This window comes from Lissotriton helveticus, chromosome 7, assembly GCF_964261635.1.
Source record: "Lissotriton helveticus chromosome 7, aLisHel1.1, whole genome shotgun sequence".
In the NCBI taxonomy this organism is placed as follows: domain Eukaryota; kingdom Metazoa; phylum Chordata; class Amphibia; order Caudata; family Salamandridae; genus Lissotriton; species Lissotriton helveticus.
In genome coordinates, this window is record NC_136068.1 from 352,700,253 (window position 1) to 352,716,484 (window position 16,232).

The following is a 16,232-nucleotide window of genomic DNA, read 5'->3' on the forward strand; positions in this document are numbered from 1 at the left end:
GTGGGACTCCCACTTCGGTGAAATGATTCAAGTATGCGAATCTATAAATGATACCAATACTAGAGACCTACAGTTACAGGTACGTAACTAATTTTCATCTTGATGAAGGGATCTCCAAATAGCTTCCTCATGCGCGACTGACCCTCCATCGGTGGTCACCGGTGGAAGTTAGTTTGCTTGCTCGGTTGCTCCCTTGCGCCTCCCTTTCTTGTTTCTGTTGATCTGATAGCGACATCTAGCTGCAGGCCCCTTACCTTTGAATCTCCCAGGCATCAGACTGGATCCGGAAGATTTTTCTACCAGCAATACCCTTGCGCGCCACTAGGTGGCGTTGAATGGCTCCACATGACGTCGTCTGTGTCGTCTTCCCCCATTGTTATGTCCACGCCACCTATATAGGAACCACCTAGGGCACGCTGATGTCCATTCTTTTCTTTCCTTGTCAGCCTGCGCCGATCCTGGAAGAGAGCTACCCTCTTTTAGATAGCCTTTTTTGGTGTGTAGGTTTTCAACATGTCCAAGAAGACTTCTGGATTGAAGCAGTGTGGCGCATGGCATAGTGCCATGTCGGTGACTGATCCACAGTTGGTTTCTCTTTGGTGCCTGGAGCTCGACCATGGCTCAAAGTCATGCTCTGACTGCTGGGCCATGGCTCCGAAAGCTTTTAGGAAAGCTATCCCTAAAGCTGCTTGTGGCCTGACTCTCTGCACCACGTTATTCGCCCCGGAGGTCTCGTTCATAGTCCCTGTCCAGAGGAAGGTCTGGGTACCACTCCGGAAGCGACAAGTCTTCATCCTATCACTCGAAGTATTCGAGTCAGTCAGTAAGAAGCACAAGAAACATAAGAAGTTGGAGCATGTTTGGACTTTTCCCCATCCGTATGCCGACGCGACGTAGGAGCCTTGGCGTTATATGCTTAGTTCTTAGGAACCTGTGCCTGGGTCGGCTCCACGCTTCCCGGGAGCCGGAGCAACCCGCACGAAGCTCAAGGAGTTTTATAATGCCATGTGCTTCATATTTGGGCAGCTTGACCATACAACGTGCCTTCGTCCCTGGAAACTCAGAGGGGGCTCCATTGGGTTCTGCGCCAGCGACTCCAGCCCTGGTGCCAATGCCCTCCTTTGGATCCGGACTGATGCCAGTCGTACCTTTGCTGCCTTTCCTGGTGCAGGTCCCGATGCCAAGACTCCTGGTGCCGCCGACTCTCACCATCTACGCCAGCTCCATTCTTCTCCCCGATGATCCGGTCCGGATTGGCACCTACTGGCGCGAATATAACCTTTAGGTCCTTCTTCAGCCCTATTCTGAAGGGCTAGGAATGGAGGAAGATTGGGAGGGGTTGCAGGACCCTTTACAAGACCAGCCTTAATATGACATGGACTGGTGTGAGGAATTGGGTGACGCCAGAGGACTGGATACCTCTCAAGATTCTGGCCGCCTTTCTCACTCTACTGTGGCAATAGAGGAGGGAGCATCATACTCTATGGTGGTGCAAAGGGCAGCTGAGGTCCTGTGCCGTGAGCTCCCTTCGGTGGCAGTCAAGACTAACATCTTGATGGGGGCCCTGCAGCCTTGCGTCTCCTCATCAGACCTCTTCCTGCCTTTCAGTGAGACCTTAACTGGTGTCCTACTGGGCATCTGGTCCATGCCTAGCTCAGAGGCTCCTGTGAATAGTACAATTGCCCACTGTCATCGCCCTGCACCAATTGACCCATCTTTGCTCACCACTCACCCTACCTTCGAGAGCTTGTTGGTCCATGCCTTTACCTCTCAAGGCGAGTTCCCGTCCACACTCCCGGATGGGATATCCAAGAGGCTGGATAGTTGGGGTAAGAAAGTGTGTTCTTCCTCCAGCCTTGCATTGCTATCGACATGGTTGTGGAAGTTCTGCCATAGGTCCCGGAGAAGGCCCAGGCCATCCTCTTCCAAGCGGTATCGGTCGGTAGAGATGCAGCAAAGTTCATCACCTGTTGTGCGCTCAACACTTTTCGGGGGATGTCCAGGCCTCTTTCTTGGACATGACCTTTGATTGCACCCGTCTCTTCGGGAAGAAGGCTGACATGGCCTTGGAGCACTTAAAGGGCTCCCGGGCTGTGGCCAAATCATTGGGCCTCTCAGTGGCACTCGTCCCCAGTCTGCTTTTTCTCCCGTCGTGGAGGGATTTGAGCTCAGTCAGCCATACCCCAGCCACAAGACTGCGCAAGTTCAGCAACATTTGCGCGGCTGGGGGTGAAGCTCGTTCTGGCCCCTTGGGTTGGGGGGGGAGGGCAGAGTTCCGGGTAGTTCACCACCACCTCTGTCACCTGGGGGGGCCCCCTCAGAATATGCTCCATTTCCCCCAAACACTGGGGGAACAGATATCTCACTTAATAATCAACCAAGCAAAAATACTGCTGATCTGTGATTTTAACTACTGGGCCAATGTGACAGGTGGCCCACACTCAACAGATCTGACCGATTTACCTAGTGGGCTGAATTGTATCCAACATGTGACGTCCCCTAACATATAAAAGGACACACCCTAGATCAGATTTGGACATCCAGTCTTATGGTGTCCACACTGACAGTATCTCCTTGCACACGGTCCAATCCTTTTTTAATAATGTTTGTTATCAAAAATATGATAACACCCAAACCCCCTGCCAGGGAAGGGCTAATGGCCAGGAAATGGAACCACATTGATATTAATGCCTTCCCTAACTCGCTGACAAAATCTGCACCCACAATACAGCCATTAATTAACCCAAGTGAGGAAAACACCACAGCTTGTCTAAAAGCAGCTAGCAATAAACATGCCCATTTAGGATGATTGAAACAGCTAGGCATCATAAGGCCCAGAGATGGTTCCCAGAAGACTTAAAACTTCAAAAATTAGCCCTGCGCCGAACAGAATGGAACTGGAAACATTTCCCACATTGATTATGCCAACTCACTTTATTTCTGCCTTCCAGGATATTTAACCAAAATACTGCAGCTGATGCAAAATCAGGCTGCCACCCTGAATTTCCATCAGCACAGATGGCAACACGCTTCCCCTCTAATGAGGTAGCTACACTGGCTCCCTGTAACACAACGTTTCATTTTCAAAATTGGGTGTTTCCTCTTCATATCTCTGCAAGGCTCCTGTCTGAAATGTGTTTCCAACTTTATTTAGAGATCTAGACCTGCTTGCAATCTGCGCTCAACCCACCTGAACCTTCTGGTCACACCACCTACAAATTGAAGAGAGTTGGCGGTTGTAGATTTGTGGTTTTAGCCCCCATTTTTGGAAAGTCCTTCCCTCTAACATCAGATCCTGTACAGACTTCCAGATCTTCAGGAGATTTCTTAAGACCTGGTTGTTTATTCAGGCATATGAATAACCTACCAGGCTACAGGCTGCTCCAATATTTAGCGACAAAAATAACGACTGGCGCACATGCGCTCTACAAATAATTGTAACATAACATAACAACCTCCAAACCTTCTTAGTCCGGCCCTTCAAGATCATGGTGGCCAGTTGGTGGCAGAATCAGCCGTTACCTCCACCACTGGTAGGACAACATCCTGGACCAGTGTGTTCTTCAGATAGTCTGAAGGGGCTACTCCCTCCCTTTCTAGACTACCTCTCCCTACATGCCACCAACTTACCACCAGCTGATGGAGGATCACCTGACTTTACTTCAAGAGGAAATCATGACTGTCTTGGCAAAGGGAGCCATAGAGAGGGTTACGCTGTGGTTGCTGTTCCCGCTAATTCATGGTCCCAAAGAAGGAAAAGGGCTTGCACCCTATCCTAGAACTTCTCCCTCAAAAACGAAAAGTTCAAGTTGCTCACTCTAGCTCAGGTCTTGGCTGCCGTGGACCCAAGAGACTGGATGTAAGCGTTGGACTTGCAGGACGCCTATTTTCATATTCCTGTCCTGCTAGCCCACCCATCGGCGCTACCTGCGGTTTATGGTAGGCCACAAGCACTTTCAGTTCACTGTGCTGCCTTTTGCCTTACCAACGCCCCTTGGGTGTTCACCAAGGTGATGGATGTGGTGGCAGCACATTTGCGCAGATCAGGGGTGCCAGTCTTTCCATATCCTAAACGACTGGCAGTTGAAGGCGAGTTCGCTCCAGGCTGTCGTCTCCCACCTTCAGACTATGGCGAACCTTCTGCATTCGCTTTGGGTTTTCTATCAACATGCCGAAGTCACACCTGACTACCTCTCAGACGCTCCTTTTCATGCGAGCTGTTCTGGACCAAGTGAGGTTTTGGGCCTATCCTCCCGAACGGCAAGTCCAGGATGTTCAGGCTATGATATCGATGTTTCTGCCTTTATCCTGGATTTTGGTGAGAATGACTGAGGCTGCTGGATCTCATGGCCTCTTGCGTCCAGCTAGTGACACAGGCCAGATGGCAAATGCTGCCTCTGCAGTAGGACTTGAAGTTCCAGAAGGCACAGCATCATGGGAATCTCTTCTACATGATCCAGATCTCTGCAAGAACTGCACAAGACCTGCAGTTGTGGCTAACAGACTATGATTGGGTCAAAGGCAGACCCCTCTCCCTTTCCCAACCAGATCTCACAGTATTGACAAATGTATCACCCCTGGAATGGGGCAGCCATCTGGAGAGGTGGAGATCAGAGGACACTGGTCTCCAGCGGAATCCAGACTCTGCGCTCTGAGCAATTCACTTGGCATTGAAAGCTTTTCTTCCTTCAATCAAGGGAGAGCTGGTTCCAGTGTTCAAGGGCAACTCCACCACCATGTGGTACTGCAACAAACCCGGTGGGGTGGGTCGTGGACCTTATGTCAAGAGGAACTGTGTCTCTGGGCGCATCTGGAACCGCAGGGCATTTTCTAGGTGGGTTCTCTGAACACCAGGGCAGACTAACTCGGAAATTGATGCCTAGTGGGTTACGAATGTTGTCTCCATCCAGAGGTGGAGCAAGGTTTTTTCCAGCAGTCGGAAAATCCTTGGTTGGATCTGTTTACCTTTCCCGAGAAATCACAATGTCAGTAGTTTTACGCACTAGAGTTGCCAAGGCGGAACTCGCTCGGCTATGCTTTTCATTGTGAGTGGCGCTCAGTCCTCTTTTCTGCCTTTCTGCCAATTCTACTCCTGTCCAGAGTTCTAAAGAAGATCAGAAGTGAACGGGACCCAGGTCATTCTTGCGGGTCCGGACTGGGCATGAAGAGTTTGATACCTCGAACTTCTGCAGCTGAGCATCGATTCTCCAAGCAGGCTGACCCTTTGGGAGGATTTTCTGTCACAGCAGCAGGGGAGGCTCCTCCACCCGAACCTGCCAACTCTATGCCTTCTGCCAAGGATATTGAGCGGTGGCAGTTGATAGCATTCAGCCTTCCTCCTGATGTCTGCAATGTTATTTTGGCAGCCAGGGTCCCTCCACCAAGACTGCATATGCCTGCTGGTGGCACAAATTTGTTAAATATTGTACAGAAAGATCTATTGATCCTCTTTCTGCTTCCGTCTCTCAAGTCCCTCTCTTTATTTTGACCCTTGCTCAGTAAGGCTCTGCTCTGGGCACTCGCAAAGTGTACCTGTCTGCCTTCTTGAGCTGCCAGACCAATCCGCTTTATTTAAATCCCCTGTTATAGATTTCATAAGAGGCTTGTACAGATGTTCCCACCTGCCCTTTTCATTATGCCTCTATGGGACCTTAATTTGGTTCTCACCTTCCTCGTGTGCTCCGTTCGAACCTCTGCCCATCTGCCCCCTCTGGCTGCTTACCATCAAAACAGCCTTTTTAGTGGCAATAACTTCTGCCAGGAGGGTAAGCGAATTGCAGGCTCTGTCATCCATACCTCCTTACCTGACCATCTACCCTGATAAGTTGGTGCTTTGCACTATGGCCTCATTCTTACCAAAAGTGGTAACACTATTTCATGTGGGGCAATCTGTCACCTTTCCTACTTTCTCCATACTCCTCTAAAGAAGAGGAGTGACTCCATCATAGTAACCCAAAAAGAGTGTTGTCGTTCTACCTTGACCGCATGGAGTTCCGGGTGGACTACCAACTACTGTGGTGTATGTTGGATCAAATAAAGGTTGTGTGGTGCAGAAGAGGACTATCTCGCGATGGGTTGCACTCTGCTTCAAAATTTGCTACGCCCTGGCCAAACAGCTACCTCTTGAAGGCTTAAGGGCTCATTCCACGAGAGGTAAGGCTGCTACCCTGGTGTTGCGACGTGGTGTTCCAGTCCTCGACATTAGTTAGGCAGCAACGTGGGCATCCGTGCACACGTTTACCAAACACTACTACCTGGACAGTCCAGTCCGAAGGGACGGCCTATTTGTTCACTCTGTCCTGCAGGTCTTCCTGGTCTAAGCTTGTCCGCAGTCCCTCCTCCGGGTTTGGTATTGCTTAGGTATCTACTCAAAGGTAAGGAATCTGCAACTAGATGTCTCTATCAGCTGGACAAGTTACTTACCTTCGGTAATGCCATATCTGGTTGAGACATGAGCTAGCCGCAGGTTCTTTATTGACCCACTCATCCTCCCCGCACTGTGGACATGTTTTTTGGGATCAGAGCTGACCCCCTTTCAGGGCCCTAGTTCAGAAACACCTCAATATCAGTGCACTTCATGGTACCATGCTTCTGGCTTGGAAAGTCATCAGCACACTGGGGTAGTGCCTATATAGTGACACCGACATCACAACAGCGGAGACAAGGTAGTAAACGTCACTCGTATCCCACAGGCGCGCAGGGGTATTACTCGAAGAAAAATCTTCCGGATCCAGAGTGACTCTTGGAAGATTCAAAGGTATGGAATCTGTGGCTAGAGAATGTGTCTACCAGATATGATGTTATCAAAGGTAATTAACTTGCCCTTTAAATCCTTTAAACCTTTCTTTTCAGAGAGTCCAGCAGGTTCAGTTTGCTACTGGCAGCTCCCAATTCTGCAATACGCTTTAACTCACTTTTTATATATTTTAATTTATTGCTCCAAGATTTTTGTCTGCCATTTTACACGTTTATACTTAATCACATTGGGCCTGGCTGTTTTATTTGGGGATTCACTCGTTTATTATAATGATTTTAATTTTTGCTGATGCTGTTAAGTATCAAGAATGAGCATTGGCTAAGCCAGATGGTTGGTTAATGTGTTTCGAGGGTGATACCTGTTGCCATTGCTAATGCTTGTTTAGTTTGACTTTGAAGATTAATTCACTTTTGGGTTATCTTACAATGTTGAAAAGCACATTTCAGTTTTTGCCTTAGTGAGATAATTTGCAGTAGTGAGATCATTATTCTAGAAATCGAAGCAGTTGCCCTAATGAGATTGTAATCATAGTATCTGAGGCACAAAGACAATCCCTAGTATTACTCTGAGCAGCTGTCCTTTCTTAAATGGGCCTAAATCCTTGATGAAGTGAGACGGTGGTCGAGGGGGTGGGAAGGTGGCTTTGCAGCACTGAGTTGTCCTGATGGTGTTAACAGAATGAGAAGCTTAAAGTGATTGTTGTGAAACTGAAGGCTTAGTTGCTGTCTCCAAATAAAAGATAAGAGGACTTCCCACTGAAAGTATGTGATTGCGGCAAATAAGGATTCTGGCCAGCTTTGTGTGTAACAAGTTTAATGTTGAAAGAACTTCCATGGGTAGGGATTATTACAGGTTCTTCCTGTGTTGTGGTCATGTTGAGAGATATGTTGGAATTTCGTGTCTTCAGGCAAACCAGGAAATGGAGGTAACTTGTTTTGTGTTAGAGTGAAGATTTGCTCTGTATGCTTCTAATTTAGGAAAATAGAGAGCTTAGAACATTCAGTCGCTCAAGTAAGGTCTTAGTTACTTTCCTGAATAAGAATAAGAACAGGTGTTATATAGTTTGAGGAAAGAGTGTGTTTAAAGGGTACCAGAAATGGTGCTGATGGCTACTGAACATGAAAAAACTGCAGTGTTCACTACCTTTTTGTTCAGTCACGTAATGTTACTTTCTATGTTTCTTCTTTCTATTTTTTTGCTATGAGAAGAATCGAAAAGGCTCAAATTGCAAAAAGTAGAACCCTGGAATAGCGTCCGTGTGACTTTCAACATCCCTCGTGAAGCAGCTGAGCGTCTGCGACTTTTGGCTCAAAATAACAACCAGCAGCTTCGTGATCTGGGGATTCTGTCTGTTCAAATTGAAGGTATTAATTTTATATTTCTTCACCTAGATTCTGCTATGCCAGTACCTCAAACAGTATATTGCATTGTGTTGAAGTCTATCTTTAGGTAATTCGATTTTTGTGAACCTCTCATGTTAATTATGCTATCACTGATTCAGCTGTTGCATTATAATGAATATGTTTACTCATGTATCCATGCATAAATTGGAATATTTAAGCCAGAATTACAAGACATTTCTATTACACAAGACTTTTTTGGAGGGGATGGGGGGAGTTCTTTTATTGTTTGTGAGAAATCAAAGACCTCATAATCCTAAAACTCTGGTTGATATTTTCTTTTTTTAATTTTGCTTGTTATATGTATAAATGCCAACTCGTAATAGTACCTGAAAGAATATTTCCAAATTACTTTGGTGTCTGATCTCCAAAATCCAGGCAGATAGATCGCACCCACAACAATGCTAAGTGGCTCCACACACTTTCTTTCAATCTTCCAGGTCTATAACTATGGTTTACATTTAGTTGTGTTTACTATTGGAATTATTTTCTTCTTCAACAGCTTTTTATTAAGACAACTTCCATTGACCGCAAAAAAGGGAGACAGTAGTGAAAGCCCACAATTAAGGGATAATCTGAAGAATAACACATTGCTTTGTACATAACCATGCCTACCTCACATAATACACCCCATATATAAGTAAGAACAGAAACAGAAAAAGAACAAGAGGAGATAGGAGGAAAAACGAAACACCTTCAGGTTATATAGAACAACAGAAAGTTGGAGGATGGCGGAGGGTGCAGCCAGCACTATACTAGGAACATTTCTACATCACTGAGAATTTAGGGATATTTAATCTGTTGCTTCATAACACTACCTTTCACCATAGTCCATCAGAGGAAGTCCGGGAAATATTGAAGAAGTTGCAGGAAAAGATCATTACCCTGTCTCACAGATCTAACCCAGTCTCACAAGACATGCACAGCAACCTGTTCGCATTCTCCCAACAAAACTACATCTCAGATTTAGAGGCAGTCGTAATCAGGGGATCTAGAGAATCTGTTCTCTGCATTAAAAGTACGGATGACAAACCAACATTGATACAGAGACTTGGCCAAATTGGTTTGAAGTGGACTTGTAGATTTTTTCGTATTTTCCTCACGACCTCCAACCAAAATTGCCTTTTCTTGTAGTAGTTCACCAACATACGCTATAGTAACACTTCCTCCTCAAAACAGTGGCAGCAAGGTTGCTGAATCTCAGATCTTCATTCTCAGCATAGTAACAGGGTTCAAAGGTAGATAATGAAATAAGAAATCACTCACACACAGTTTTTTGTCCAATCTAGGCGTAAACATATTAGTTCTTAGTCTTTTGTCGAGTCATATTAATTTCGAGTGAAGGAGTCAAATTCTCTAAATATGGACCTTGAAAAGCGGAGGTAATCTGTTCTAAAAAAAATAATTTACAGTGGGAGAGAACACATCTTTAAGTGCCATATCATAATCAATGCTATATGTATAGCCTAATTGTATAGCCTCACTATTCCAACCTCAGATTTGCACATTATTACTTCCTCCTTCGATATGCATTACATCTCATAACTCTTAGCATCAGTGTTTCTTCACCCCTATCAGCTTTTGCTCAGTAAATATTTACATTGTCTTCTGGACTCCTCAACATTTTCTCCTTCAACGTTTTCCCTGTCACCAGTGTACCTTAGCCATTTTCTTTTCTCACTAGAGGCCCCTAGCTTTTGTCCCCATCACCAGGAGCATCAAGAGTATTTGCTCTTGTTACCAACTTTCATTAATATCTTCCTGCATCGCAAGCGTGTCTCAGTTTTTCCCCCTCTCCTATCAATAGGTCAAATTGCAGTTCTATAGTCAAGATTATTAATGTTAGTTATTGATGGAAAAATGCATAACATCTATTGCCTTGTTCGGACTCTGCTTCTTATGCTCCTACGCAACGTTGTGCAGAGGGGTTGGCATGCTAGGACTGGGCAAATGAGTTTGTCTGAGCTCTGAATTACATCCGGTTTTGGGGCAGTGTGGATTTCTTGTCACCTGCTAGACTTGGTTCAGTTAGAGTAGACATCTGGAGTGTGAAACTATGTATAATCATGTTTAACCCCAATTGGTAAAGAAGGATCATGTGTGGCCATACATATTTTATTAAACACTCGCCTGCTGAGGGTTTTCTCTGTGTGGTCCTAAACCTTATGTTTGACCTGTGGGCATATTTGGTTTTAAACCTTACTAACTTTTTTCCTGTATATGGTTAGATTTCTCCCTGACTTTGACGGTGTCAGTTCTGAAATTTTAAAAAGACCTAGAGCTGAAAAATAAGGGCACAGTTTGGATGTCTCTGACCTCATTCCTTCCTTCAGTCTCAGTTAATCTGATTGCCTCCGTTTCTGTTCTGCACAGTTCTCTAAATTAGGATGTGTGTTGACTGACACAGAGAGACCAGCTACAAGTGACTCAGCCTCGAACTCTTAGGCACTGTTTGCAATGTGTGCCTTGTTTAATTAAAGTGTTTTCTGTTCTATACCAAAATCACGTCAAACATTTGCTTTTGTGATGGAATTGTTTAGATTAATCAAAAATTAAACGGAAAGATTTTCTCTTCTGAAATGTTCCCATAGGTTCTATGCAGTCCTGTCCCTGGGTGTCGCCAGACTTGACTGTTTAGATGGTCAGTTGTTCCTGATTATATTATAAAAGCTCCAGTAGTTGCAAAACACTTCTGCTCCTGCTATCTGGTTGAAACATTTGCATCATGTCTCGCTCACCTAATTCAATTCTCTTCAACTCTGTGAAGAGTGTAAAAGTTAAGCCACTTTGCTTAGTGCATAAAGGTTCGAGGCATGTGGGCTGCTAAATTCATATCTGTAGCATAGATCGCCGCCTAGTGTTGGGTCCGGATGATTGCACATTGTTGTCCTGTAAGAGTCTTCGAAGTATCACGAGATAGGTGGCTCCTCCCCTGGACTACAGTGCACATGGGCATCGACTCCATCCCCAGATTGTTTTTTTCCGCCATTGGGTTCGGATGTGATTTCGACGTCTCCTGTTCGGAATCGTTATAGAACTCTTCAAGGCCAAAAGGCCTTCTTTGCACCGTCGGTATTGTTCGCGTTCGGTCCCGTCTATCTTCCAGCTCGTGGAGTCGGATATCCGGGGGGTCGTGTGACTCTTCGGTGATCGGGGCCTAGTCGACGCAGCTAGACTTCAACGGCATGGAGCGGAGTCCATTCAAGAAATGTCCCGTGTGTGGATCCAAGTACCCACACATCGACGTCCATCCTGTGTGCAACAAGTGCCTGTCGCCGGACCACGACGAGGCCAACTGTATGGCCTGTTCCAGATTTCGATCGAAAAAACCGATCAAGCTTCGGCGCGTGGCGCGCCTTGAGGCCCATCGATCGGCTCCAGCACCGGTGGACATCTTTGACGACCCCGCGGAAGACGAACAAGTGCGTCACCTGCAGATTTCCCCTACCCCGATGGAGGTCGAGTCCGAAGACGGAGCTGACGACCACAGTCCCGACATTGAAGAAATCGTCGAGAAGGTAGGGGACGACGACGAAGCATATGGGGCCATGGAAGATAGCTCGGAGGATGAGCTATGCCCCGTTCGTACTCTCACGAAGGCTCAGGTCACGGGATCGCCACGCGGCCTTACCCACGACCTTCCACCTCGATCCACGGCCCCGCCTTCCGGCTCGGCTATGGACACCTCCGCGGAGCCGCCATTACAGAAAACGAAACCGAAACTGAAACCCTCGGTACCGGTGAAAACAAAGATGACCGACACGCCATCGAAACCGAAGACGTCCACTCCGGTGCCAACGCCGTCGTCTTCGGGGGCCCCCAAACAGGCGCACGCTGCGGACCAGGCTAAGGTGCCGAAGGTGGTTGCGGAGCCAAGCTCGAAGAAGCCCATCGGGTCGGAGTCTACCAAGGGAGACAAGCCGACGCCCAAGAAGACTGCCGTTCCTGCATCGGGAAAGTCTGTCGCGCCGAAGACCAAGGGGCCCGTCGACGCGAAGTCGGTGAAGGCCGCAGAGCCGAGGTCTGGGGCCGTGACCCCTAAAGGGAAACCGATCGATCCGAAGCCATCGGCATCGACGTCTACGGTAGTGGACAGTGTTACGGACGCACCGGTCACGAGCGCTCCTCGACCGGACACCCACAAGTCGGCCACGCTCGGGTCTTCCCCAGGGGGCGGACCACGGACATCAGTCGGATCGGCGAAACTGTCAGCTTCCTTTACGAAGCAGGTCTCGGACTCCCTCAAGCGCCTTAAGGTCAAGGCTTCAGCATCGGAACCGAAGACTCCTTCCGCGCCGAAGCTACAAGACGCACCGAAGACCTCATCGGCACCGCTCGTCTACATGTTGCCGCCTAAGGTGGCGCCGAAGGCCTTTGCACCGCGGTCGGTGCCCAAAGACACCGTGTCGACGTCCACTCCACCGGCTGGGTCCGTGGGTCCTCGACAACCTTTGGTTGAAGAACGGTCGGAGCATTTCATCAATGCCGACACCGGCAAACTCACGCTCTACAAAAGGAAGATTACTTCGCAACCTTTGCAGTCCTTTACAATTCCTCTGAAACGTAAAAAGCCTGCAGCAGACACCCCCGTTCTGGTGGAACAGATTCTTCCTCAGCATAGGCGGAGTGCCACACCTTCACCCACGTACTCAGATGGGGATGGAGGTGACCAAGATGAGGAGTACAGCTTCCCTGCTCATACAGAGCCTGATGAGCAGCAGGAATCATGGATGGATACTGGTGATCAAGGGGACCAGCAGACGGTCCAGGATCCACAGGTCTTTCACGTGAAACAGTCCCCCACTGAGGACTCTGCAGCGTTTAATGCTTTAATCGAAAGGGCAGCTGCAAACCATAAGGTGGAGATGCATGCTGACCCCGTGGAAGTGGACTTCCTTTTTGACACTTTCTCTATTGCTGAAAAAACTGTCAAGACTCTCCCCATGTTGAAAGGGGTCCTTAAGCATGCAGCAGACATTTTCAAGGAACCCACAAGATCCCGGGTGGTAAACCCACGCATCGAGAAGAAATACAGACCGGCACCTGGCGACCCCACCTACATACGGGGCCAGTTGCCTTTGGACTCTTTGGTGGTCTCTAATGCCCGTAAGAGGGCAAACTCCCAGACGACGGGTGAAGCTCCTCCCCAGACAAAGAGTCAAAAGTGCTGGAGGCATCTGGGAAGAGGGTAGCAGCTCAGGCGGCCAACATATGGCGCATCTCAAACACGCAAGCTCTGTTGGCCAGATACGATAGGGCACATTACGACACCCTAGAGCAGCTGTTACAACACCTCCCAGACCAGTTTAAAGAGGGAGCTGAAATGCTTATCCAGGAGGGGAAGCTCATCTCCAACGCTGCTATAAAGTGTGCGCTAGATGTTGCAGACACAGCAGCGAGAGCGATCAACACTAGTGTGATGTTGAGGCGTCAGGCATGGCTCCGCATCTCGGGGTTCAAGCCGGAGATACAAACTACTATCCTCAACCAACCCGTTAATCCAGACAGGTTGTTTGGCCCAGAGGTGGACACCACCCTGGAGAAGATTAAAAAGGATACCGAGACTGCCAAGTCCATGGGGGCTCTCCAGTCACAACAATTTAGAGGGAACACTTTTCGTCGCTCAGGCACTCGAGGTGTTAACAGAGGGCACATGTCGCAGCAGACGCCATTCAATAAGAGTGGCGCACAATCCTCCTACAGCAAGCAGGGCAGAGGTGGATACAGAGGAAACAGTGCCAAGGGTAGAGGCAGAGGCAACAACAGTTCCCGTACCTCTGCCGCCAACAAACAGTGACTCCCTGTCACTGCCCCCCCGACCATCCAACACCTGTCGGGGGGAGACTCCAACAGTTCCTGCCCGTCTGGAAGTCCATCACCACAGACAGGTGGGTCAGGAAACTTATCCAGTTCGGCTATTGTTTAGAACTGACATCCACCCCACCACCCATGCCCCCAAAACACCGTCCTATGTCAGCAGAGCACTTGCACTTATTGCAGCAGGAGGTTCTAGTGATGCTGCAAAAAGGCGCAATAGAGCTCGTGCCGGTGGAGGAGGAAGGCACAGGGGTTTATTCCCTGTACTTCTTAATCCCAAAGAAGGACGGCTCGCTCAGATCGATTCTGGACCTCCGCCCCTTAAACCAGTACATTCTTCCGGAACACTTTCACATGTTGACACTGCAGCAGGTTCTTCCCTTGTTACAACAGGGAGACTTCCTCGCAACCTTGGACCTCAAAGATGCTTACTTTCACATACCACTCCACCCCTCCCACAGAAAGTACCTCAGGTTCACCATCCAAAACAGGCATTACCAGTTCAAGGTGCTCCCCTTCGGAGTGACCACTGCTCCCAGAGTGTTCACAAAATGTCTGGCGACAGTGGCGGCACACCTTCGGAGACAGAGTATACATGTCTACCCTTATCTGGACCACTGGCTCGTGCACGCAAAGTCAGCCCAGCAGTGCGCCGCCGACATGTCCCACACCATTCACCTCCTTCACAGTCTAGAATTTACACTGAACTACCCGAAGTCACACCTCCAGCCAGCCCATGTGCGGCAGTATTTAGGCGCGACTATCAATACTCTGGCTGCCACAGCTCAGCCAAACCCAGCGAGGATCGCCAACATCCAGTCGCTGATCCAAAAGTTCAGTCCACAACACTCACTCCCAGCGAGAGTGTTCATGCAGTTGATAGGCATGATGGCCTCCTGCATCTTCATAGTCCCGCACGCGAGACTCCATATGCGTCCGATCCAAGAATGCTTAGCGCATCAGTGGACTCAGGCTCAAGGACAACTGAACGACCTAGTGTTGGTGACGGGTCGGGCATACAATTCTCTGCATTGGTGGAATCCACACAACCTTTGCAAGGGCCGACCGTTCCAAGAGCCTGTGCCACAGATTACACTAACGACGGACGCATCTCTCCAGGGATGGGGGGCTCATGTGCTCCACTACACGGTGCAGGGACTATGGACAACGCAACAAAGGAAGATGCACATCAACTACTTAGAGCTGATGGCAATCTTCATGGCTCTCAAGTCCTTCAAAGTACATCTGTGCAACAAAGTCGTGTTGATCCGGACGGACAACATGACAGCCATGTACTACATTCAAAAGCAGGGAGGTACGCACTATCCACGGTTGTCTCATCTGGCTCAGAGCATGTGGAAGTGGGCCATTCAGAGGAACATCTTCCTCATGGCGGAACACCTCCCGGGCACGGACAATCAGATGGCGGACCTGCTCAGCAGGTACAGCCACCAAATGCACTAGTGGGAGATACATCCATCAGTACTCCACCCGTACTTCCAGCAGTGGGGTCATCCAGAGATAGACCTGTTTGCCACGGAGGAAAACGCAAAATGCCAAAGCTTTGCCGCCAGGTTCCCTCACCCACAGTCGCAGGGCAATGCGATATGGATGAACTGGTCAGGCAGATTTGCGTACGCTTTTCCCCCAGCGCCTCTCATTCCGCTGGTGGCAAGAAAGCTAAGGCAACACTCGATGACACTCATCCTTGTTGCTCCAACGTGGGCGCGACAACCGTGGTACACCACGTTCCTCGAACTCTCTGTGGTACCGCATCAAAGACTGCACCTCACACCCCGGCTCTTGACGCAGAACCGTGGAGACATTCAGCACCCAGATCCGCAGCAGCTCAATCTGGCGATCTGGCTCCTGAGGTCTTAGAATTTGGCTACCTTGATTTTCCCCCTGAATGCATGGACATCATCCGGGAGGCAAGGAAGCCCACTACCAGAGCTTGCTATGCAGCAAAATGGAAGCGGTTTGTCATCTACTGTACCGAGCACGCTATTAACCCGCTCAATGCCTCCATTCCTAATATCATCTGCTATCTGTTGCATCTTTACAAATGCAATCTAGCATACGCTTCCATTAGGATACACTTATCCGCCATTGCGGCTTACCTCCAAAACAGGCAGCATCTCTCTGTCTTCAGGGTGCCTGCCAATAAAGCATTCCTGGAAGGGCTGAAGCGAGTCATCCCTCCCAGGACCCCGCCAGCTCCTGTGTGGAACCTCAATGTGGTGCTCACCAGATTGATG

The 16,232-nt window shown here is 48.6% G+C and overlaps 1 protein-coding gene across 4 annotated transcripts in view; it reads left to right on the forward strand.

The window, feature by feature from the left end:
• The window catches only part of NCOA6 (nuclear receptor coactivator 6), a 410,255-nt gene that overhangs the window by 153,408 nt on the left and 240,615 nt on the right, over nt 1-16,232 (forward strand). For all 4 annotated transcript variants that reach the window (XM_078652166.1, XM_078652165.1, XM_078652167.1 and 1 more), the window contains exon 4: nt 7,966-8,121. In XM_078652166.1, coding sequence (XP_078508292.1) covers nt 7,966-8,121 — 156 coding nt within the window. The remainder of the gene's footprint in view (nt 1-7,965; nt 8,122-16,232) is intronic.